This window comes from Struthio camelus, chromosome 9, assembly GCF_040807025.1.
Source record: "Struthio camelus isolate bStrCam1 chromosome 9, bStrCam1.hap1, whole genome shotgun sequence".
In the NCBI taxonomy this organism is placed as follows: domain Eukaryota; kingdom Metazoa; phylum Chordata; class Aves; order Struthioniformes; family Struthionidae; genus Struthio; species Struthio camelus.
This window is the reverse complement of record NC_090950.1, coordinates 6,027,410-6,053,296: the sequence shown is the minus strand read 5'-3', so window position 1 is coordinate 6,053,296 and position 25,887 is coordinate 6,027,410. Positions and strand designations below refer to the sequence as shown.

General features: G+C 47.7%; 1 protein-coding gene across 2 annotated transcripts in view; it reads left to right on the top strand.

The window, feature by feature from the left end:
- NGEF (neuronal guanine nucleotide exchange factor) overlaps nt 1-25,887 on the top strand; it is a 40,082-nt gene that overhangs the window by 6,358 nt on the left and 7,837 nt on the right. For both annotated transcript variants that reach the window (XM_068954871.1, XM_068954872.1), the window contains exons 3-10: nt 7,611-7,796; nt 7,921-8,021; nt 11,362-11,636; nt 18,637-18,797; nt 19,018-19,170; nt 21,206-21,335; nt 22,145-22,219; nt 24,515-24,604. In XM_068954871.1, coding sequence (XP_068810972.1) covers nt 7,611-7,796; nt 7,921-8,021; nt 11,362-11,636; nt 18,637-18,797; nt 19,018-19,170; nt 21,206-21,335; nt 22,145-22,219; nt 24,515-24,604 — 1,171 coding nt within the window. The remainder of the gene's footprint in view (nt 1-7,610; nt 7,797-7,920; nt 8,022-11,361; nt 11,637-18,636; nt 18,798-19,017; nt 19,171-21,205; nt 21,336-22,144; nt 22,220-24,514; nt 24,605-25,887) is intronic.

The following is a 25,887-nucleotide window of genomic DNA, read 5'->3' as shown; positions in this document are numbered from 1 at the left end:
CCGTGACCTTTCCTATGCTGTGCCCGGCTCCCCCGAGCACTCTAGTATCAAAGTTCCCCACAAGACCCCTTGGCTCCCTCCCAGTTTTCCACATTGTACAAAGATACAAACCCCTCACGTGATGAGACCCTTCCTGACAACTCAGCTGACTTGCCCTGAACATTTCAGAGCTGAGCTTCCAGCACAACTTCTGGTTTTCAGAGTAACCAGAACCAAAGACCTGGAAGAAGCTGAGCTCAACAAAAGCTCTTTCCCGCAATGATCAGTCCGTCCAACTTGATAGCGGCAGGAACAGTGCAGATTGAGATCACAGAAAACCATCAGAGAAAAACATCCACCTAGGGTTTCCATCCACAACTGTCAGCCCCAGCTGAAAGCGGCTCCCACAGAGATCAGCAAATTAGTCATTTTAAACCCTAGGAAGGAGATTCACCAATCGTTATCTACCCTCTGTTATCAGCAAATAGGATGTTGACATCTCTTCATATCTAATTCAATACAGATGCTTTTACAGCATGACTGTATTATTTACCTATCATTTCCCACGGAGGCAGATTTGAGAAGTGATACGTATTCATTATGGGCCACTAGATACAGTGGAAAAGAAAGTCAGTGTGAAATTTCATGTTGCAGAGCTCACTTCAAGGTCATTGGTCTAACAGTACAGAACAATTTATTTCTCTAGGCTGGTTATGAAACCTCCAGTTCAGAGAAATGAAGATCACCTGAAATCAGTTGATTATGTTTGATCTGAGCTAATAGAACAGAACTGCTACAACAGTGAATGCAAACAGTTGCCTCCAAGCGAAAGAGGGAATCTGATTTGTTTGAATTCATACAAACACCGATACTAGAGACACTAGTCATGGAAAAATAGCGTAACTGGAGGATGTTGGCATGAATTTGGGTTAGCTTCCCACAGTGCAGCACTATTTGTCCTGGGCAGCAGAGGGCACTGCTTATATACGCTGATTCAACCAGAAAAGCAGAGAAAGCCTCTACAGAGGCCGAGATCTGTATTGCAAGAGGTCTTATACCATACGCAATCAGTTTCTTTCTACTTATGGAATACATTTCTTATTGTCACCTGTTCTCTGTGCTGCCAATGGTGCTTCCGCTTGCAAGTGGCGAAGTCATGCAGAGCTTGTGCAAATACATGTTGATCAAACCTTTCACTCCATAATAATTTATTCCTCTTTTAGAGATAGATAAATAATTCTTTTTTATATCCCTCTTTTTGTACCATCTGCCTCATTCAGATATACCCTGACCATACCCAGGTCCTCAACCAATCTGTTTCCTCAGCTTGTACTTCCCCCACTCTTGTTTCCTCAGCCTTACCATTTCCCAGATACATTATTCCCCTCTCTTCCCTCTAGCTGCTCATATCTCAGTGTCCGGCTGTTCCCCAGACTCTTCACCCGTTGGCTCCTCGTACAGTCTTAGTCTCCCATCCCTCCTCCTGGTTCCAGCGCTATGTTTTAGAGTCCTCTCCAGCTCCCCATTTACTTAAGCATCCAGCGGTGGACCAGGTCCTCTCTTCATAGCAGGCTCCTGTCAGTACACGCTCAGGTCTTGCTCCCGCTGCTTTTCAGTCCAGTGGTTTTCTCCCTGTGCTGCCTGGACCCAGCATCAGGATCACTGAGGATACAGCAGAAACAGCCTTTACTCACAGTGCCTAGAACCATACCAGGCACTTTTTACAGCTACAGTATCAGAAATGCTTCACTCAGCCCTGGATAGACACATTTTCTCTAAGGGCAGCAGCTCAGGGGTTTTAGATCCAAGCTAAAATCTAAGTCTACGGTTTACGTGTGTCACGTAGAACACAGAAGGGCTTATAATTTCTACAGATTTTCGCAGGTGTGCCAGAGAGGAAGCCCTGGCAACCCCCAGATTTCAAGTAATATTTCAGCAGGATCCAAAGCTTCTCAAAGGACAGAACAGCAGGTTTTGTGTTTTCGTTTAAATTTGGATCCAATAATATTTTCCTAAGCCTAAGAAATGGTTGAGTCTTTTTTATAAATAAAAAACAAGGAACCTATGGCAGACAGTCAGCAAGTGAAGTTCCAGCTATAACGATTTTGAGAATCAAAATGTTAGAAGCACCTAAATGTGAGGTGCTCATAATAGGAAGCACTGAGCATTTTTAGTTATAGGCAAGGCTGGTAGCCCCAACGGATATAATTAAGGTACTTTGGTGAAGGCTTAAAGAGGTTCGGGAGAACAGATGTGCCCTTGGCCTTTGTGATCTAAAAACGTTAGAGGAGTTCCACTTATCTCACACGGAAAAGTCAAAACCAGGAATAAAAACTGTGCAGAGACACCCGTTGTCGAAAAGGCTGCTAAAAACACACGTGTGCAGAAAGAACCTGAATGAACCTGAAGTATGAAAATATAGTTGACTAGGTACAGCATTATTCAGATCTATTACTGACTTCACACTTCACCACAAATTTGGTTAGCTCAGATTAAAACAGTTCTTCTTACCTCATCTTGTGGCCTTTCTCAGTGTGAAACTCCCACTGAATAAAAGGGTTTTGGGAATTTTTCATGAATAAGATCTGCTGGACTGCATCTTCTCTTTTTAGTTTCTGGAAGCGGAGTTCTAATTTCTAAAAACTGCCATACGAGAACATAAAAAGATGCATTTCAGCGTAGTTTGAAAGCAAGCTCTTTGCACAGTTCTATTCTAAGGATTGCTTTCAAGTTTAGATGCACAGAAGAAATCTTAATTCAAATAGTTACTCATTCTTCAAAATTATTAGCGCCTGAAAATACAGGAGAAGTTTGGACATTCGTCCCCCAAACAAAACTTAAGTGAGATCATTGTAATAAACTAATTGTAAACTCACACCAATTATCACATTTTTAATGCAGCCACGCACCAGGCCAGCCAACATTTAGAAAGTTTTCCACCAGCAGCACAGCGAAGCTGGGAACAATTTGCAACCGCACCATCCCCCTTCTTCCTTTGCAGAGCGTGCAGGCGCTCACACCCTCTCTCTCCTTCGCCCACAGGGAACTGAACATTGTAACCCGAGCATGACTATCATTAAGAGGTCATGAGGCTGGTTTCATGTGTGCTTTGGGATCCTAAGAATTCCCGAGAGAAAACTGGCCTTTAGTCTGTCATGGTGCTGCAGGACTTCTGCCACCAACGCGAGCACAAGGCACGTAGTCCTATCTGCTTGGGGCTGGGGCAGGAGCTTTACTCGTTTGTTCTGCTATAAGTCGTTATAGGAGTCAGATTCTTTCTTTCTCTCTTCAGCTAGACAGGAAATTTTAGGAGGAAATATGGAGGTTTTGGCCAGAAAACTCTGATTTCGCATCACGAGATTTTACTGATTTTGATGATACTGGGTAAAGTTTTTTAGGCCCAGGATCAAGTATATGTTAATACATTGAGAGACAAAGGAACCCCCTCTCCCCCAAACTCCTACTCAAATGGTTAAGACCAGGCGGAGCGGGGACTTCTGCCTGAGCCTGCAGTTCCACAGCAGTTTAAGATGATCCAAGGCTGCACTGCCTTGGTCCTGCCATCCATCGGCACGCCTGCCACCTCTGCTGTACTGGCGCTCGCATTGAGCTAACCCTGTAGCGAGGCAATTCAGGGAGCTGATCTCGCACAAAGCTAGTTCTACAAAAAAAAATGAATCATTTTCCACCAGTTTAGCTGCCTGAACCAGTTCACCAAGGGTGAGATGAGCACAAGTGCTGGCATAAAAGTGGAGGCAGAAATCTGCCTCGGGGAGCAGAATGAAAGGTGGAATTGAGCAGGTAGGTCAGCTTAAACTGAACACAGAGAAAGTCCTAACAGCTGCTGAAGAAGAGAAGGAAAAAGAGGCACCTACGCTGGTGCTATTCCATTTAGTGGAAATAGTTCAATAGTTACTGACCCAAAGAGATACCTGGTGAATAACTCATTCACCTAGAAGGGAGAGAGAGAGACATGTTCAGGCACCTGTTCCAGTGACCAGAGAGGGTGGAACAGCTCCAAGAGGAGAGACTGATCCACCCTGGAACAGGCAATAGCATGTAGGATGTGAGGGAATGACACAGCAATGACTTCAACCTCGATCTCCCACACCCAAGATGAACATCCCAGCCACCAGGCTGTTGCGAGAGAATCGCTCGTTTGCCTTCCTTCATCTTTCCTGACAAACTCGTAAAGCGCTCTGTTTTGTCCCCAAACAGAAAAGCAAGCTTTAGAAAAATCTCAACAGTTTTTGCAAGACAAAAATATATGCTTTGCACTTAGTATCATTTTTTTACTCCAACCAGTCCCAGGGTGCTGGAAGCGCTCCGTCACCTCACTTGGGAGAAAAAGGACTTCTCAGGCACTTGTTCTGCTTACGGAAGTTCTTCTCTGTATATCAGCGTGAGGCATGAGAACGTGGTGTGAGCCTAGAGAGGAAGAAGGAGCAGCATTTTAGAAAGACCAAATTCCAATTTAAAAAAAAAAGTTCTAAAAGGAGAAAAAGTAGACTATTAGTCATTGCTAAACAGTGGAACAGATTTCTGAGATACGAAAACACAAGCTGTGACCTCCCGTGGCCACAGGGGGCATTTCATTCTCAGCTTGCGCCCTCACCTCCTCGTAGCTTCCAACATTTTTATTATCATTATTACTTTTACTGACATTTCAGGTTTTCATCTCAGACCAAAGGGGAAATACTTTAGAAAATTTGAAGAAAAAGGAAAGACAGGCAGGATCAAATTAACAGGCAGTTACAGGATCCTAAAAAGATGCTTTCTATTTTTGAATGTTTTTCATACCCATGCCCCAGGCACTTTTTAAAAAAGAAATCCCTATTTGCCACAGATTTAACCCTTGAGAATGAAGTTATGCGAGGAGTTAGACCGTGTTAACCTCTTAATGCATATTTCTAAAAGATAGGTCTAGCAGGACACACAAAAGTTATATTTAGGTATCTCTTGCTTCTAGCAGGGTCAGTAAGACCTTATGCCTTGGCTTCCCTCAGCGTACGAGGAAGAACTCCCTGCCGCTCTTGGCCTGTCTCCGCGTAAAGTTGTAAGCAGCATCGCTGCCTTTCCAGAAGCGAAGCTAACGGAGAGGCTCAGCACAGCTAATAACCTCCCTCCTCTTCAGAGAAATAACTTTTCTGGCATCCCACCCACTTACTAAACCCCCTGACAATACTCTTGCCCTGGCAGCCAGCCACCAAGCTGTCAGTCATTAACCAGCGCTCAGACAAACCTTTCTCTCGCTTCAGATAAGTCTCTAGGGCTTTATCCCTTTTACGAGCTTTCAGTCACCTGTCTCCCCGAGCCCCCCGGCCCCAGCGTTTAACGGCCTCATAGCCACGCTTTCATACCACACCGGCCATCTAGGTAGTGACGATCCCCCCCCCCCCCCCGCAGCTCTCACACTGTCCTCCCCCTCCTCGGTCAGTGACAAAACAGGTCTCACCCTGACAAGACCCCTGGCGTTTTGTATCGGCCGTCTGAGCTTTCCGACGGGACCGGGACTGGACTGGACTGACGGTCCTATCCGAATCGTCAAATCTCTCCATTAACGTTCCCAGCTGTTTTTCTCTCCTCTTCTGCCTCTTAATGACACGAGGTCTGAGCTCTTGCAGTGTGCCAGATCTAGATCTAGTTCACATAAGCTGAGGGAGTTTTCCTGAATATATAGTCATGTGCCAGCTGGAATCGATCCTGATGCATCATTTAGCAAACACGGTATGAAAAAGATAAAAGGGAACTCATTTTACATCTACAGATCAACATATGGATTTTATGTTACTGCATAAATTACTGGAAAAAAAAAAAAACCCAGTTGCATGTTATTCATGCAACAAGGAGAGAGATAATAGGAGAAAGAGCTGAACATTTTGACTGTTTAACTCCTGAGCTGCAATGTGGTACAGATGACGTTTTCTGCTGGGGGTTACTAACGTGTAGGGAAGAGCTGCACCCAACCTGTCCGCAAGCACTCAAACTGAGCAGAGGGTGTAACTGTACTCCAGAGCGCAAGAGGATTTATCCCCGAGGCGGAAAAACAATTACCTGAAAGAAGACAGAATTAGACCATTGAGTACTGAGATACTTACTGCCTAAATGAGAAAACATATCCTTATGGAAGTAGCGACGCTAAGGAAGGGGAGAAGGGGGAAATGACCGAGTGGGTCCAAAACCCTGCAGAGGAGGAGAGGAGGAGAACGGTCGGTGCTGCGGGGTCACCCGGGGTGCCGGAGGGAACAGGCTGAGCCTCCGCGTTACCTTCCTCCATCTCAGGGTTTCATTCCCGGAGGGAGAAACGCACCAGATCTGGAGGCAGCTCCGGAAAGGCCCCCCCCCCCCCACCCCCTCGCCTCCCTCCAGGCCGGCAGAGAGGGGCAGGGGGCAGAGCTGTGCCCCCCGGGGTGGGGGGGGGGCTGAGGCAGGAGAGGCCGGGGTAGGAAGCCCCCCCCCCGGGCACGGAGGAGAGGGGCCGGGGAGCCCCCCCCCGGGGGTGGGGGGTGCGCGGAGGCGCTGGAAGGATTTTGGAGGCTCTGAGCAGGTCGGCGGGGGGCTCGGGCAGGAGGGCTGTGAGGGGAGCCGGGGGGCTCTGAGGGGCTGTGGGGACTCGGCGAGAGCTGGGGGGGGGGCTGTGGGGCGGGTTTGGGGGGGATCTGATGGGAGCTGGCTTTGGGGAACGCTATGGGGAGCCGGGGGGGCTCTGAGGGGGGTCAGGCTTGCAAGGGATCGGGGGCAGCCTGAGGAGGAGCGCTGTGGGGATTGGGGGGGCTGTGAGGGGCTTTGAGGAGATGTGGGGGGCTCTGAGAGGATATGGGGGGCTGTGAGGGGATTGAGGGGGAGCTCTGTGGGGCTGAGGGGATCTGGGGAGGCTGTGAGGGGCTTCGAGGAGATGGGGGCTCTGAGAGGATATGGGGGGCTGTGAGGGGATTGAGGGGGAGCTCTGTGGGGCTCTGAGGGGATTTGGGGGCTCTGAAGGGATTGGGGGGAGCTCTGTGGGGCTGAGGGGATTTGGGGGGCTCTGAGGGGCTTTGAGATGAGGGGGCTCTAAGAGGAGATGGGGGGCTGTGAGGGGACTGAGGAGGGAGCTCTGTGGGGCTCTGAGGGGCTGCGAGGGGGTGTGAGAGGGGAGCTCTGAGGGGGGGCTCTGTGGGGATTTGGGGGCTGTGAGGGGATTGGGGAGAGCTCGGTGGGTCTGAGGGGATTTGGGGGCTGTGAGGGGATTGGGGGGAGCTCGGTGGGGCTCTGTGGGGATTTGGGGGCTCTGAGGGGATTGGGGGGAGTTTGGTGGGGCTGAGGGGATTTGGGGGCTGTGAGGGGATTGGGCTCGGTGGGGCTCTGAGGGGGTTTGGGGGGGCTCTGAGGGGCTGCGAGGGGGTGTGAGAGGGGAGCTCTGAGGGGGAGCTCTGTGGTGATTTGGGGGCCCTGAGAGGATTAGGGGGAGGGAAGCTCTGTGGGGCCGTGAAGGGGCTTGAAGGGGGGGGAAAAGGGCTGAGGGGGAATCTGGGGTGGGGGGGGAGGCTCTGACCGAGGTTGGGAGGGGGGCGCTGGGGGGGGGGAGCTCCGGGGGCGCGAGGGGCGGCGGGGGGCGCCGAGGCGGCCGCAGCTCCCCGCTCCCTCCCGCGCAGGCTGCTGCCTTCCTACCCCCGTTACCGTGGCAACCGCCCGGGCCCCCCCAGCCCCGCGCCGCCGCCGGAGCCGCTCGGCAGCAGCAGCCGCCGCCGCCGCTCGCCGCCGGCCATGGAGCTGCTGGCCGCGGCGCTGAGCGCCGCCTGCGCCCTGGACCAGGACGACGCGGCGGGGCAGCCCGGCAGGTGAGCGGGGCGGGCAGGGAGGGAGGGGGTCGGGGCGCGGCCTCTGCCCGCCGCCGGGCCGGTGGCGGCGGTTGTGGCGGCGCCTCAGCGTGCTCGGCCCCCCCCCCCCCCCCGCCCCTCGCAGGGAGCCCGCGGCCGCCGCTGAGGAGGGACCGGCCGCCGCCGAGGAGGCGCCCGCCCAGCCCGTGACGGCCGACTCGTGGAGGAGCCTCCTGGAGCACATGGGTAAGGAGCCGCGGGGGGCCGGAGCGGCGGTTTGCCCCAAGGGGGGGGGGGGCCGAGCCGGGAGCGGTGGCAGCTCCGGCACCGGCGCTTGGCCCGGTAAGGAGAGGGGTTATTTGACGCCCAGCCATCGCGCGCTACCCCGGAGAGGCCGTTTCGGGGGGCTGGAGCGTAACTCGCTGCCCTCCGCGCCTCCTGCCTCCGCGGGGCGCGCAAGGCTCGCGGGAGCGGGGTATTTCAGAGAAAACTTTTGCCCCTTGGCCCACGCGTGGCGTTTTCCCGCAATCCGTAAGTAGTCGTCTCCGTTCCCCTCCCGGTTCGGAAGGGAGACGGTCAGCAAACCGGCAGAGAACAAACACGAAGGGGAGAAGTCCTACCACGAGGCTCTACGAACCACGTCCCCCCCCGTCAGCCCCTGTGAAGTTCGGGCCTGACCGCGTAGTTTTTGGTCGGCGGACCACCCCGAACCCGTCTCTGGCTGCATGGCGTCACCCGTAGCCAGGTGACAGCAGCGCCGGCGGGGATGCTGAGCAGCGGACGGAGTTCGTACAGCTCGCTCTCCTGCTCTACGCTCGTTCGCTTATCGAGCGCAAGCGCTCGGGACGTTATCCTCTCTTCAGTCTCAAGCTTAACTGCTGCTCTCAGCTTCTCTCTGCGCAATTAGCCGCTTCCCAGACTTAACCGCTCTTCTTTCAACAGTGTCAGAACCCCCTCCGCTCACCTTGCATCTGTTACGTTGCCCCTCTTTTGCCGTGACCATCCCTTGTTTCGTCTACAGTCGGCTCTTGCTTGGCCTCTGTCTGTGCTGGCTTCTCTCTGTCTCTGTGAAAATACTGCAGGTAAAATCATCTAAGTCTGCGCTCTGCCCATTGTAACTTCCTCACACGTAGATGGACGTACCTTTTATATCAAATTTGATCTCTTTATCCTTGCTAGCACAACCCTTGGTTGTTCCTTCCGACCTTTGTTCTACCTAAACATCAACCTGTCTTTTGTCTTTCTCCTGGCATCACCCTCCTCTTTCTTCCCACTATTGCTCTCTGTTGTGGAGTGTCAATCAGTCTCTGTTCAGCTCCCCCCTTAAAATGTATTACCTTGCTGGCACTTCCAAACACGTTGTGGTGGTAGATGTCTTTAGTCGGTTAGATATCTCCGTGTCAATATGTGCCTTTGCCTGCAGCTGAAGGCTCAGCAGGTCATCTCTACTTGGTAGAGTAGAGATGGTTTGGTCCCCTCCAGCCAGGGAACCTGGAGGCAAGAACGGTTTCATTGTCTGGATTTTGTTTCCTTAAAAGCAAGAGAAGAATTTGCCTCAAAGATCTCTGTTTAAGGATTACTCTCCAGATCTGCACAAGAGAGACTAAATTACCCCTACATAAAATACAAACAAAATGGCCTTAATTGCCTGTGACTTGCAGGGCAGACCCACCAGCACAATGTGGCTGTATGAACAGAGGCTGCAAGTATAATCATCTCCAGCGTGAGTAAAATAGATTATGCTCCAGTTTCCAGTATGTTTTCCCTTAAGTCACACACTGGCCACGCTGCTTCAGGGCGTTACTTCCCAGCCTGTCCTGCTCGCCGGTGCTCAGTTCGTTGGGGCAGCAAGTACCCAGTGCCCTACTGCACCAGTGCCGTTAAGCACAGGCTGAGCTTACAGACACGAGCAGTCCCACTGAGAGCAGCTCTGATTTAGCAGGTTCTCCACATCATTCCTCAGACAGCTTTTCCACCTCGCCACAGGCTCAGCACCCTCACTGATGCTGATTAAAAAGCAGAAGCATTTAGGAAAGCCATATAAGCCTAGCTGACGCAGAGAGAAATTATATAAGTAGCAGCAGCACGCTAAACTTCAGGGGAAGTCTCCTCTTTGGTTATCGTGTAGGAAGCTAACAGAAGACTGTATGGTTTCCCAGGCACAGCTACCCTTACTGCTATTTTAATCCACTGTTGAACGTCTTTCCAGGGAGAACAGATAACAGGATACACTTGCAGACTGCGGTACTGCTGCCCTTGTGCCTGCACTTTTCCCCAGCATATTTCTGGAATACAGTTTTAACAGCGATTGGTATTGAGCCTCACAAAAACTGGTCCAGAGGTTGAATAGGCGGCGACAACCGTGTTTCTGTCCTTCCTAGACAAACTCCTGACCCAGCTGTCTCACACCTTATTACACATGGAATCTGCTTACAAGATCCAGTATCATGAGTACGCTTGACCAGATTTATTTCGTCCGTATCATTACGGATTAAAATCTATTACTTTTTTTTTTTTAAACATCTGGGGCCCTTTATATTTATTCATTCATCTTCAGAAATTAAAGTATAAACCAAGAGAGACAAAATAAATTGTATTCCTTCAACTTAAGTAAGTGAAGAGAGTGACTCAGAGCAGGCTCATGCTCTCCTGTCTTTTCATATCTTCTAAATGAAATTTTAGTTTACAGCGATTAATATTCTGGGTCCTACAGATGGCTCAGAAAGGGAAATGGGAGAGTTAACAGCAGCCATATGAGAGAAAGAGGATCTTAAATCTTCTTTATTTGGCCTAGAAATTTCAGGATTCCTACCTTCCTACTGAAGTCAGTATTTGAAACATAGAAGACAGCTTGTGTGTCTGATGGGCAGCAAGTTGTTACGAATTCATAGTCTTTTCTTTGGTGCTGTGGCACCAAAGGAACCTCTTGAGTATTAATTTAGTATCTTCACTCATCTGAGAAAACGAGAAGAGCGAGAGAAATTAAGCAACATAGCTAAGGCTACCCAGGAAATCAGACCTAAACTAGGACCAGTACTTTGCTATTCTGATGCTTATCCTGTCTAATGCCTTAACAGCAGCTCAGCGTGTCCTCTCTAAGGATTTTCACAGCCTTAAAACACTCCTTTAAAGTAATTTCAGTGTATGTGGTATCACTTTTCAGACATACACTCATGCACACCTATCTATCTAACTTGTAACATAATAGCATTGAAGAGAATGGCAAGGCTTTAAGGCTTTAAGGCTTTAAAGAAAAAAAAAAAGACCTTTAAAAGCTTGGCAAATAATAAATATCTCTTCTTTCGTATCTTCTGACTGATCATGGATTCATCTGACTGTGTTACTAACGCGTTTTGTGATAGCAGATTGTTGACAACACTTTAGATTTAGGAAGGGTGTTCCATGTATATTTTCTACTCTTGATTGAAATAGGAAGACCACAATCGGCTTTTTCTCTCGGCATGGAGGAGATCTCTCTCTCACCTCTGCTGAGATGAACTAATGCAAAACAAATACCCATTCCCACAATGCATTCCTACTTTTTTTGTTCAGTGTAACCTCTCAGATCTGTTATATTGCCTTCTAGGGCTCTTGTATCAGGAATATCGAGATAAATCCACGCGCCAGGAGATTGAAACCAGGCGGCTGCAGGATTCACAGACAGACCCTGAAGAGAATTCAGCCAGCGAGGAAACTCCATCTGAAACAGAAGCTGCAAGTACAACTGAAAGCAAAGTGGCACCTCAAATCAGTTTGCTGAGGAACTCCACCTCCCGGTTCAACTTATGGCAGGATCTTCCTGAGATCCGGAGCAGTGGGGTCCTTAGCATCCTCCAGCCAGATGAGATCAAGCTTCAGGAGGTAATGAGGGAACGTGGAGAGTTTCTTAACTGGGTTGTTCCTTAAAAGAGTACGAGTCAATTAAACTGAATCATCAAGATTTAAAAGTGAAGCAGCTTCATAGCAGTCATAGGCAAGTCTTGCTCTGTTGAGTACTTTTATTATGTCATACTGGTTAGTGCTACTTATTTCCTTTGCAACTGCAGGGTGTTGTCCTATATGCTATTGCTGCCAGATGCTGATGTAGCAATGAAGCTTCTTTTCCCTTTCCTGAATGAACGTTAGGATCAATTTACAAAGGAGAGTAAAGAAAATGAAGAGATTCTTGCAGCAGAGCTTTTGATCCACAGTGCAGGATGATCCTCTTCAAAAGTTACTAGCAAGAAACATACTTTCCATCAGAAATCTTGCAAAAATTCAACAGTTGACTATAATCTGTTTTAAAAGTGATGGCATTAAAGGAAAGGGAAGAGACCGAGATTGATGAGCTTCCTTATTTTTAAATGTTAATCCTTGGAGTCTGTTGTCTGTAAAAGAGAAATGGCTACTTTCTTATACAAAACTCAGCCCAAAATATTGATGGGTACGTTTGCATTTTAGCCATATAGTGCAATGACGTTACCATTTGAGAGTCATGTACTGTTAATTTACATGACTGGATCAAACAGCGAGAAGAGTAGGTGGGAGTAGCTGCTGCAGTTAAAGAAAACATCATTCACGCAACAATTTACAACTGGTTGCTGTTTTGTATAGCGTAGGGAGCACGAGCACTCTTTGTCAGTGCGTAGCACTGCACTCATAGCCTGCAGTGGCGATGAGCAAGCCTTGCTCAGCGCGGCCCGGCGCATGGTGTGCGTTGTAGTATGAGCAGTGGATCTGTACAGGCTGGACCCTGCGAGTCCTGCTGTCCTCCTGTACTAGCATTGCTTCTGGTGAGAACAGCTTGCCAGTATATTGATTCAGCCCTGGCTCTTATGATTGAACCCAGAGTACAGAATAATTTCTTGGGGTGTGAGCGGTTGCTTCTAAGTTTACTTGGATTTGCACGATCAAAATTTATGAACTGCTTGCTTATACAGTTCCACCCTAGTCCTGGCCAAGGCTGTAACTTCACTGTTATGCAGGGAAGGCCCATTTTGTGCATCTCAGGGCTATGATGCACAGCGTTGTGTTAGTCAAACCCTTAATGCGAGAGACTGGCGTTTATATAGGGCAGCTTAGGCTGGCGATACAAACTGTTGAGAGTGTCAGCATTATGGCTGAAGGAGGCCAAAATGACTTTTTGCTTTTCCTTCTTCTTCTTCTGTGCTGGTTATTTCTATATGAGATTTGTTCTGTTTACCTGGCAAAGCACAGTATTTCAAACTGCCAGCATTACAAACACAATCTGGCATCAGAAAAGTTATAAACTTTTCTTCTTCTTTCTCCTTCAAAATGAAGACTGTAATTCACAGAGAAACATTGGCTTAAAAGTTTTCTTCAAGCATTATAGATTTGAAAAACTGTCATTTCTGTTGAGTGACATTTGTTACCTGTAGGTCTTTTATGGAAAAGAAACATCTCTGTACTGCTGAATCCCAACATTAAGTGTGCTGAATTTTCCTCTTTCTGCTTAAACAACAACAGAAAAAAGGCAGATGGAGGTGAGACAGTGCTGCCTTGAAGAAGTGCTGCGCTTTCCCCTGATGCTAATTAATCAGAGCTGGAATTTTCTTCCCGTTTGATATGGAATTATCAGTAAGAGATTATAAAATAGCCTAAAGTCAGAAAGCTGTGAAATTGGCTGAAAACTGAACAGAAAGAGCGGAGAGTACATTGACAAGAATGAAAAGAAAGTTGAAGCAAAAATCTCTATTCACAGTTGAGGAAGAAAGCACCACTGTAGCTGGGATGGAGCAGAGCTAAGCAGTCGGAGAAAAAGCTGCTTATCTGCAGCAACCTGCAAAACGACAGAGACGAGAATAAGAAAGGTGACACCTGCAAAGAAGAGGAATCTAGATGACATGATTGGCAATGACTGAAAACAACTAAGCAGGTCATCAACCCAGGATAAAAACAAGACAAAACAAGAAACCTGACTGGAAGAGCAATGGGTGTTTGAAAAGGCAATTTGTCATTGTCCCTGTTAGAACAAATGAGCCAGGCAAGTGGAATTTCAGGAAAAAAAAAATGCAGCATGGCCTGTTAGCCCTTCCAACTAGAACAGGATTCAAACAGTGATGGCCTCAGCCTCACCAGCTTTTTTCATCTGAAGCCAATGTGAGAGTGGCAAAATGTAAAATAACAACTGGAAGTGTCACAGGGGGGGAAAAAAAACGTAGGCGAAAGTACAAAAAAGGGAAGAACAAAAGAAATAACAAAGGACATGTTACAGACCACAGGGGTCAGGGAAATACAAAAATTACATGGTACTGGAATAATTATCAGAAATGACTAGATCACTGATAGGGTAGCTTTAATTATCCAGACATCTGTTGAGCATCAAACACAGCAAAACATGAATCATCAAGGATTTTCTTTTAACTACAGAGAAGATAATTTAATGATGCAGAATGTAGAGGAACAAGCCAAAAGCTATTTGGGTTCTGACATCGAATCATCATGGAATAAAAGGCAGGCAGCATGTATGTAACAAGAGGAACAAGCGACTAGAGAAGAAACATACTTCCTATGTTATATGCAATGCAGGTCGAAACAAACTGTGTCATCGAGGTACTAGGTTTTGACGAGGTGGTGATCTAGAGATGAGCAGAAACAGCATTTAAGCAGTGAAACTTCTTTCAGCGTGCACCTTCAATTATATATTGGTATAGCTTTTTTTGGAGGATCCAGTTTAGTCCTGTATCCCTGTTCAGTTCTCTACCTTTCAGTTTGTGCTCATTTTATTTACTATATAGTTTCTTCATTTTATCCTCCTCTTCTGCTTGCTATCTATATTGATTTTCCTACGCTGGGTTCATCTTCTGTGTTTTAGAGATTTCAGGCTGAGTGGAACTAGCCAAAACAATTTATTGATAGAAAAGTTTAGCAAAGTATTCTCAAACTTTGAACTGAGCCATTTTTTGCTGAGATATATGAGCTTTGATAAAGTTTTTGCTGGGGGAGGGGGTTATTTGGATTCAGGTTGCTTTGGTGTTAGAAAAAGGGGCAGAGAAACAGACTAACTGCACCTGTGTAGCCCAGTGTGAATTCGGATGAGAGAAATGCTGCTCTGAAAATCTTCTTTGCTCAGACAAGGGAGGGACCTGAACCTCGTCGTCTGCAGCAGTGATGTGGCCTCCTTGCCACAGAGCACTTTTGACTGACAGGTAGGCAGCCTTTCTCTCCTGTTCCATTTTCACAAAACTGACCAAAAAAAGATTTAATTTCCTCTCCTGTGTTGAACAAACCTAAGATTTCAAACCTGTAAATTTGTTGTGAATCGTAGCTGCCTTTCCTCAGGCAGACCTCACGCTGGGCTGCCCGTCTTTCTTCTCTTCCAGGGGGAGAAGGTCAGAGGTACCACGCGAAGGCAACCCTGGTCTGAGAGCTGATCACAGCCGATGCCGCAGCATCAGCTCTGAACAACATCCCTCCTAAACTAGACCAGCTTTCCCCTTATTAAATGGTGGTTTTCAGGAATATCAGGGCTAGTTGGGAATTAATATTTCCAATCTATAGGATAAAACACCGTATTGTCTCAAGAGGAATTTAATCTGTAGGATTACTTACTCATGGCTTTGGTGACTTAACTTTTCTCCCTTCAGTCCTGTCTTCTACATTTCCTTCTTCTTTAGGCTTCACTTTTCCTTCCCTTTCTCATTCTCTCTGCCAGAATAATAAGCAATGAAAATAATTAATACTGCTTTTGTGTGTGTGACTACTAGATTTCAAGTTCATTACCTTGGGGACTGATGGGACAACGTCGGTCATGTTTCCAAGAGATAGTTTCAGATTGTTGCAGACGCAGGAAGATAATGTTGCATCAGTTGACATTTGGTTCAAATTTTCTCTAGTTACTTTTGCAACTCTGAAACCAGAAGCTCATGCTCTTTTTTTTAATGACTGGTTAGAGCCAACAGAGTTTGGTTAGTCTGCAGAGATTGCATAATTATATTGCATAGTGGGATGTTTGGTGCCAGTTGAGATTTGTGGTTCAGGGTTACCATTCAAAAGGGAAACAGCTAGCTGTCTGGGCTGTTGGAGTAGGTACTTGGGTACTTTGGGGACTGCGGAGGACAAATTGGATCTCATAAGGCATTTGAGAAATTCATATCTTGCACATGCCATAGTAAATACTTCCAGAAGCAAGACTGAATCAATGGAGATATTCTTTGCTTTCTCTGGCATCTCCTTTAGGCCTGAACCCTGTGCATTGATGTTTTCACAAAGGTTTTCGTTATTTTTTTTGGTATGGCTTACGTTTTGCACAGGACCATGCAGGTCTAGGACATCCCACCATGGGGAGCAACAAACACAAAGTAATTTCTCTGAAGCTTCTGTGAGGCTCCAGGGGGTGTTCTGTGGCTGCACATCAGGCAACAGACTTGGGGATTTAGCAAGCTGTCGGAGGGCTGAAAGGCTGTAGTAGAGTGGCAGATCATGATCTTGACTCTCACAGCCATCCTGCAATTAGAGTCCTGACAGGCGAAAAGTCCTGGCTTGGAGCATCTGGAAAGCTGAAGCGTACAAGGACTTGTGGTATCAAGCCCCAGTGTATTTGGAAGGGACATGCTGCTGTCTCAGCGCATCCTCTCTTATTCTTTGTCATGTATTTACCTCCTTCTGGTTCTCCTCCGATTTATCTTACCGTTAAGCCTGTGCACGGTCCGTTTAGCAGACACAGTCAGTCTCTAGAGGTAGGTTCTCACGCCCTAGTGAAGCCGTTCAGACAAGCTGAGTTGATACTCCTCCACCTTCTTCAATGGGAATCTGGCCTTGAAAAAAATAAAACATCCTTTCATTCCTTAAATGCCAACTGCTATAAGCACACTGACCAAGCACATTCATTTCCACCTGCAGTCTTTGCTCTGTCTCCTTTCTGGGGTCTGTACAGGCACAACCTCCTCCTGCGGTGTAGCAGAGGACCACCTTCTTAGGTGTCCGCTTGGCTTACTGCCCACTGAGAATATTTTCATAGGCTCCCAGCCCCCCAAGAACTGCAGTTAGTTCAGAAACTTATCTGAGTTATCAATTTAACTGATATTTTAGCAGCTCTGGATCTGATAAGGTCCCTCCTTAGTATGCTCATCTTCCCAAATATTGGACATTAGCATAGTGTCAGGCATATAACCCACATCTCAGTATCTTGGGTCCTTCTGTGATGCATAGTAATCTTTTCAGGAAAAGCCCCGAAAATGATCAGTGAAAAGTTTAAAAATAATTTCTTTAAAAACAAAAAGGCCCAAACTGCAAAAAAGCCCCCCAGCTAACTGGCTGCTTTTCCATACATGCAGCATAAAAACAATGCCATGGTCTCCTGCTGCTCCTTCAGACTTCCTCAACTTTGGCTGTGTCCATGCAGCCCCCGAGAGCCAGCCAAGCTCAGGAGTTGCGCCTGCGCTGCCTGCAGGGCAGAGCTGAGGTGTGGGCCAGCTCCCGCCCTCACCAGGAGCAGCGGAGGAGATGTGGGCACTGGAGGGGCTTGGGCTCAAGGACCGAAGCAGCCTCAGGCTCAAAGAACTGAGACGTTTCACTGAACTCCCCAAAGGTTCCTCTTTGAGTGATGGCAGCGTGGCCCAGCCCCAGGACAAGGGCCCCACAGCACACCTTCGTCAAGAGATTTCTGAAGGCTGTAATAATTTTCTGCCATGTTGGAGCCCTTGTGAGAATCTTAATTTAACCTTACTTCAATTAATGGAGTCAGTATTTGGGTCAATAACCATCTGATTTATCTACTCTGCACAAAGACAACGAACACTTAACGAGAGAGCAAGCGAGCTCCGTGCGGTGATAGCTGACCACTCCTGCAGTGCCTGCTGTGGGCAGAAGGCTTTACATCCTCGTCTCATTAACTTACAATTTATCTCTGAACCAAACCATCAGTGTGTCTTTCTGCTTCCCCAGACCACATCCCTGGCCCAGGGAAGCCAGGCTTTTCACCACAGGCTTCTCTTTTAACAGGGGAAGCCATTGCTAGACTTTGGAGGTTATTTATGGTCTACTGTAACAGTTAGGGACTAGTATGTCTTCTCCCAGTCCTTGTTGAATTGGGTCAGGAAAGCGTATGGCTGGGGTCAACAGGGACCCTTGCTTGGGCGGTAACAGCTGTATTTCCTTAGTGTCAGGGAACGCACAGGGCCTTGGAGCACCGCAGCGGTATATTTGTATTACGTCTGCCCCAAGAAGCACGTCACACACCGGGGCTGCAGTGTGCTGGCTGTTGCACAGCCCAGTCACCCGGCCCCTACACCAAAGCTTTTCTAAAACGAGAGGGTGGACGGGACAAGGCAGCACGGGCAGCATGACAAGCCACAATAAGCAGAGCAACAACCCAGCTTTGTCACAATCTGTAGGGGTGTGGGGGTGCAGCTGGGAGAGCCTCCCCACCCGTGTGGGACAGTGACAAGCAAGCATGAGGGAGTCCACGCCTGGGGCAGCCACAGGTCAGAAATGATGTTTACTGAGCGACACTAGGGAGGGAAGAGAGAGCCGAAGAAGCACTTATGTGCCTGCATGCACACAACCTCAGACGGCTTATGCTTTATGAGAAAAAGAGAGGAATCTGCTGGAGAGATTTAAGGGAAGGAATTGTGGCCAGACAAATGGCTTAGGAGGGAGGCAGGAGGAGCTAGGCGGACAGTCTCTGGACAGTCTTGGGCCCAAGGTTGAGAGAGAATATATCCTTCTCTGTTCAAGTCACTGTCCTCTGCAGTGCATAGCAAATGTCATTGCGTGCTTACCTCTCCCCGCACGCTGGGCCTGGAGGGGAGGGTGCAGTGTCCAGGACTGTGCGCGGCACAGATGTTGCCATTCACACAGTACGTACCTCTGTAACAGTAAAAAGTACCTGCTGATGTCCATCTTTGGGATTCTCCCCTAGGCCATGTTTGAACTGGTTACTTCTGAAGCCTCGTATTACAAGAGTCTGAACCTGCTGGTGTCTCACTTCATGGAAAACGAACGCCTGAAAAAGATCTTACATCAGTCCGAGGCACACATCCTCTTCTCCAATGTGCTGGATGTCATGGCTGTTAGTGAGCGGTAAGACAACTGCTGCTGGATTTTTGGCCAGCTGAGCAGGACCCTTTTAGATTACGTTGTTTGTAGAGGGACGAAGGAGCTGACTAGGTGCAATCTCTTAACCGCAGCCTTTTCCAAAAGCCTGTAGATCCATTCATGGCTTTCAGCCCCAGGGGCTTCTGCTAGAAACTACCTGGGACAGGCAGGTGATAATGAATCTGAGCTCTGGTTTCTCACCTAGGTTCCTGTTGGACCTTGAGCAGCGGGTGGAGGAGAATATTGTGATCTCAGACGTGTGTGACATTGTCTACCAGCATACGGTTAATCACTTCTCCGTGTACATCACCTACGTCTCCAACCAGACCTACCAGGAGAGAGCTTACAAGCAGCTTCTGTGAGTTCCAGTGCTTGATGCTAAATTACTTGCCAAAATTGCGTAGGCCACAGATTTACCTATGATTTCGATATTTATGAGAAAGGACTAAGTGGTATGGAAGCAGGAGTTCCCTCTTCCCCGATTTTACACTGCACCTATAAAAAGCAAACACAATTAAAAGGCTTTTTAGTAAGGGTGGGGTGTGTAAGTAACATAGCAAGTAAATTCAGAGCCAGCAGCTCCCAAACGTGGGAAATAGTTACAGTGTGCATGGGAACACAGAGTTGTGAAACATATGTATTTTTAAACTGCAAGTAAAGGCAAGAGATAGAAAGGCCGAGAACATAATCACAGCTCTCTGATGACAAGAACAGCCTCTGCTTTTCCTGAGCTTCTCAGCAAGGCCTATGACTTTTCCAGAGTTGAGGAGTTATTTTCCAGAAGAACAACATTTTCTTAAAAAAACAAAACAAAACAAAATCAAAACCGTTTTCCTCACATTCTGGTAGTACACCTTCAGGCATTACCTAGGCCTGAGGCCATAATCTTAAGATGTTCTTGCAATATTTTTCAAGTTTAGTGAGTGTTTTGGTCCGGTAGGAATTCCGTTCTACCAGCTCAAGACAGAGTGCCCTATGAGCCAGGCTTTCAGCATGAGAATTAATTTTTCTTCAGTTACGATGTCCTGGATTTTTTCAGGCCAGCCATTGCACGTGCTGCCCTGTGTATTTCCTCCTTCCTTCCCAGCAGCAGCTGGTTCAGGGGAGTGTAATGAGCCCTAATCCTTTCCTTTCTCTGCTCTCCAGCTTTTGAGGCAAAAAACACTAAGGAGCCTCTGCTGAACTTGGCCAACTGTTCTCTCCAAATACAGGGTACCACAGGGTTTTCCTGAGTCAGAGGTGAGCAAAACAGCTGCTGAATACAAACAGTTTGTCTAGAGCTATTAGATAAATACTCAGAAGTGAATTAGCACTAGGTTGGATTAACTGAGCTTGTAAAGGACCCGTTGGAGTTAGAGGAGTTCCTGGACTGGAATTTAGAGGGCAGCATTTTCTTGATCTGAGGGAGAACGTAAAGCAAATTGAAAAGAATAGACTCTCTTCCACAGGCTCCAAGCTAGCGCAAGGATTTTGCAGCCCTTGGCTGAACTCAAACCCTGACACGTGTCACCGTTGCCTCCACGTTTGGCTATGTTTCTTAGACACACGCAGTCCAGGCTGCTGGGACTCTAGTGAGTCACACAGTGACACGAGTACCTGCCACAGCAGAGAGAAACACTTACAACTTCTCTAGGAGGGTTGAGAGTCACACACAGCGAAGAGGGGATTTGCACAGTTAGTAACATCCTCGCTTCCATGCTGCTGTCGCCAACCAGGATCCCAGTAGTGTAAGTCTTCCTCAGGCAGGGCCTCACAATTGCCAGGAGGTGTTGCCTTTGCCTGAGGCGGTTGGGGCTTGTGAGACTGCTCTGTGCAGCTTTGTCCACAGCCCAGCAACGCGCTCACTGGCTGTGAACGCCATCCAGGAGGGCCGAGGGATGGCCAGGTGGGTTTCTTGCAGCAAGCTTGTTCTTCTGTGCCCTTCTCAGGCCAGATACAATTTCCATCCTCCTGCTAAGCAGCTAGGAGTAGCAAAGTTTGAGCTGTTTTGTGGCTTGTCTTGTTCTTATGACTGTGTGAATTTCATCTTGTCACAGAAATCCAACTGTTAAAAAATATATAATTATGCCACTGACTCATCTACTTGGACACACACCCCATTCACACACACCTACGCGCACAGCGTATGCTGCTAAGCTAGATGTGCTACACATGTGAACCCACTACCATAGCTTGTACATTAAAAGTCTATTTTTTCCATCCCCCAACACTATAAATAGTCCTGGGTTTAAACCAAAATACACCTAGACGCATTCAGTCCCCTCCTCCCCTCTTTTCTGTTCTTGGAGAGGCCTGGCAGATGATGTCTCTGAGACCAGGCTGCTTTTGAGTCACCACCTACACAGCAGAGTAACGGGCAAGGTAGCACTGAAAACCCTTTCCTCTGTTTTCAGCCAGGACAAGCCAGCTTTCCGGGAAGTGATATCACAGCTGGAGCTGGATCCCAAGTGCAAAGGCCTGTCCTTTTCTTCCTTCCTGATTTTGCCATTTCAAAGGATCACTCGACTCAAGCTGCTGGTGCAGGTAGAGTTTTGCTCTTCTGTCCTATTGAGGGTCTTCTGGCTCACTCTCGGTACTCTCCTACCCAGCAGTCATGTGCAAGGCTTAGAAACAGCCAAGATCAAGCCTAGAGCTGGATGAAGCCTTTCCAAAGAATCAGACGTTCTCAACAACTATAGAAAGTGTTTTTAGTTACCCAGAGACCATCTCCAAATTCATGTGGAATTTGCTGAACAAAAGTGCTGAGGGAGAGCTTCATAGAGCTGGTAGAAGGGGTAGCGACAATCCCATTAACCCAGCTGCCTGATGGTTAGGACACGAACGTGTGGATGTGCAATGCAGAGTAGCTGCAGGACATGGGAACGCTCCATCTGAAACACCCTACATCATGAGGGGTTGGACCAGACATTGGCGAGCCCTTTTGTGGCAGTTGGCTTCTGCCTGTGCTTTGCTGGCACATCTAAACCCTGTGCTGGAGGACATGGTTCTAAGGATGAGGAAACATTCCCAAATCATTCTCAAATGATATCAGTGCACTCAGATTACCAATAACACTGTCTGTTAGTGCCAGCTCTAGTGAATATTCTTAAAAAAAAAAAAAAAAAAAAAAAAAAAGAAAGGCGTCTGCCTGCTCTATTCCTTTTAGCTATTCAGTAGTGGTCAAATGGGAACAGCATTTAATGAAGTACAGGAACTAAGAGGTGAAAGTCGCTGTACTCCATCATCCACCCTGTAATTAGGCTGATGGCCAGAAATAACTCTGAGGATAGCAAAGACTTTTCTGTGCTGTCACACCAGGAATCAGAGTTAACATAGCCTTTGCTCCCCTGCAGAACATTTTGAAGAAAGTGGAAGAGAAGTCCGAGAGGGAAACCACTGCCCTGGATGCACATAAGGAGCTGGAAACAGTAAGTTTGAAAGAGCTAAATGAAGGCTATTAAAAATAAACCGTCACGCTCAGTTTTCTAGTAAAGACCTCTAAGCCATATTCACTCCTGGAACTATTCCACTGAATCCGCAGACTGCGTTTCAGGAGTGATTTCTTTTACATGTTCCTTGCTCTCCCAGATGGACTAGTCTAGCGGCATCTAGTTAGATGTCAGTGGTGAGGAACCCCCTGCTAACGACAGAGGTATATGCTTCCCCTTGGGGTCTTCAAGAATACAGACTGTTTTTGCAGATACCTGAAGGTGATGGATCCCACAGAGAGATGTAATTTGCTGCAACAGGCTACTACAACTGTGTCAGGTTTCCTCCAATATAGCACACTTCCTCCTCTGACCTAAGAAATAGCAGTTTCTTAATGAAGTGCTTAAGCCTGTATTTAGCCCTCTTCCCTGAAGCTGGTAGGCAGGAGTGGCGTACAGGCACAATTCAGTTGCGCTAGTTACTGCTCTGCATAACACACTGCGAAGGTGTTTGGGGTATTTTCTCTTTGGGCTGTTCCTGACATGGTCAGGCAGGGCCTTGCCACCTCTGGGCTACAGGTTTGACTGGTCAGGAGCTGCCAGCAGCCTTGTTGGCTGGGACAGGGTGCCGCAGGGACTGAGGTGTTTGAAGCCCACTTCATCAGGAGCTTGGGGTATCTCCTGAATCCTGCAGTTCAACATAAACATTTTAAGTTGAAAATTATGCAAGAACTTTAGCCTCAGGATATGGCTGTAGCTTCTGATTGAAGTACTAGTACAAAAAGCCATCAGCTCAGCATTACTTTATGTTTGCAGCGTCCCTCATCATGTATCTGGTAGCCACTTGGTTTTCCATTGGTCAGAAGCCTGAGGAAGGCTGTTGCTGCAGTACGTGGAGGACTACAATTGCTGCCAGAGAAATACTCTTTTTGTTTTCATCCGTCAGTGACTCACTTGAACCATTTCATAAATCTCTTCACATGGCTGCTTATCTGTAAATATTAAAGTTTACATGCCTGTTGTCCAGCTAGGTACAGACATTATAACAGAGGCCAGCTGGTACATATTTTCCCTGCAAGTATCCTTTTTGATAGGCAGGAGCTGACAACAGTTCCAGTTGCTGGTATTCTGGTGGAGTTTCAGTAGCAGAAACACAGCGTGCATAAAGTGGAGCTTGTTCTCCAACATAATTTTTCTAACTAGACAGTTCTCAAGAGATTTGATCCTTATGAAACAGACAGTGGCATCTAGGTTAAGGTCCCTGCAACTGGGTACTGCCTGCGTGTTGGCTGTATTTTGTCAGTTAAAAGTTTGTGCTCAGGACGCAGCCAGACTCTGTACCATGGGTGTCTCCTCCCCTGGTAGGCTTCATAGTTTTGGCTATGCCAAGTGCTGCTTGGCAGAACTTCAGCATTTCAGGCACTGAAATGACAAGCTTTGGCTTTATTATTATCTCCTTGAAGATGATATTGTGCGTGTGCCTCTCTTGTTTTAAACGTTGGGGACAAAGAAGAGAAGAAAACATGGCACGTTAGGAGCTGGCAAACGAGCGGTTCCCTTTGCCGTGCAGCCATGAGTGTTTCTTAGTGCTGTGTGGTTCAATAGCAGAATGTGTCATCTGATATTCAGCTTCCAGCTATAACATCTTCTATTCTTTTTGTTCTTTTTCCTGTGACTATAGTGCTGATGGAAGAGCCTGGCTCGGTCAGTCCCTGCTACTGATCAGCTCAGGTGTAGTCAGCTCACACCAGGGCTGCACCCTGTTTTAGTGCTGTACAGAGCCTGCAGATCACAAGGCTCTTCTAGGTTGTATCATCGGGCTTTCCGGTTCCCACAACTCATGGGCATCCGGATAAAATGGACATTTCAGGCCATACTGAAGATGTGGACACTGGGGAGGGATACCAGCACCCCACTGGCATTCCCAGAAGGCCCAGCCCAGCTCCTGCGGCCCTGACGTGTCTCCCAACACCCCCTACAAGCTTCAGGTACATGGCACAAAAAGGGGAGCTAGACAAGGGCCCGACAACTACCTTCTCATTCTGCCAATGCAGCGTTTGCTCAGTTGTGGCCACATTTCAACCACTGTGGCGCAGTGCAGCAAGGAAATAAGCAAATAACCCAGGCAAAAGTCTACCAGTGCTGTTTTCATGAAGACTTTAAGGAAACACCTAGGAAGACAGCTTGATAACATCTGCCCTTTGCCCATCACGGTCAGCCCTTTCTGTGTTGTCCATCCTCACTTACCTGCTTAGGCCATTGGAGGTAAAACCTGCTACTCTCTTCTTTTCCCAGGTGGTGAAAGCATGTAATGAAGGTGTCAGAAAGATGAGCCGAACAGAGCAGATGATCAGCATCCAGAAGAAACTGGAATTTAAGATCAAGGTATAAGCGTGGGCCGGTAATCCCTGCAGAGAGGGAACTAACAGCATCTGGGCATCGTGCACGCGTACGCGCTCGCAGTAACCCAGTCACACTCCTTTTTGTGAGTGTTCGGTGGTGGCAGGGACCTGCCTGGTCTGTGCTGTCCCACTCCAAAGCCTTTGAAGGGGATGGTGCCGCCCCAGGTGGTGCATCTGTGCATGCACTAGGTGGAGGGGGGTGTGTGGTCTCAATGCACGTGCACCACAGAGGCCAGGGGCCACCCGGGAGCCAGCTGTGTTGTGCGCATACAGATGTGTGACACGCAGGTGTCACACCGCCTGTGCGTGCAGGGTAGCTCCTGCTCCAGCGCTCAGTTCTGGCTCTGGCTCTTACTGCTCTTCAAAATGCAGCTCAGTGTTTGGCTATCATTTTACATTTCAAATGACATTAAAGGAAGATTAAAGCTACGAAGTAAAATACTTCAAAGCTGGAAAACACCAAAATGGAGACTGTCCCATAATTTTAATTCAGCCCTGTATGTATGCATTATGTACAGTCTCTTAATTACCTGCTAATGCCCTATTCTGGCTCCACTCAGGTAATGACTCAATCAATCAGTATTTAGGGTATCTGACCCATCTCATTTAATACACGCCAGGGAATTCCAGGGCTGAGCATAAAGTTGCTGATTTTTTTCTCAAGTATTATGGGGCTGCTCCTCAGATCTGTGTGCTTAACAAACTTTAAGGAGTGTATTTAGCTTCCCAGCAACCATTTTACATAGCTGAGTAACTGAAGCACAGAAAAATTTGAGACTGCTTGTTTGGAAGGCTGCACTGGGCACCCCAAAAATTTCATTTCCCAGGCTACTTTACCAGTTTCAGGGCTGGACCACAGTTCACAGGACGGTGCTGGGTTGCAGTAGCCACGAGACCGCCTCATCTCTTCTAAAGCCGAGGTGGTAACGATGGGCAGGAGCCGGTTCATCCTTGCAGCAGGTCTGCCCTCGGCCCTGGCACAGGCAGGGCTCCTCTGAGGAAAATAGCATGAGAGCATGAAGTGAAAGACTGCGCCACAGTGCATATGATGAACCTGAGGAAGGAGTGAAGGTGGAAAGGGCAGCAGTTTTGCGGATATTTTCCTATATTTCAGTCATTTAACTGGAAGCAAAGTGTTTTTCTGATATTAGATGGCCTTTGTACTGGGGTTCTTGTTGTTAGCTTAATTATTTATGTTGTTAAAACCCCAGCCACAGTCCTGTTGCACTTTGATTGCTTGGATGACACTGGGTCCTGGCTGGGACA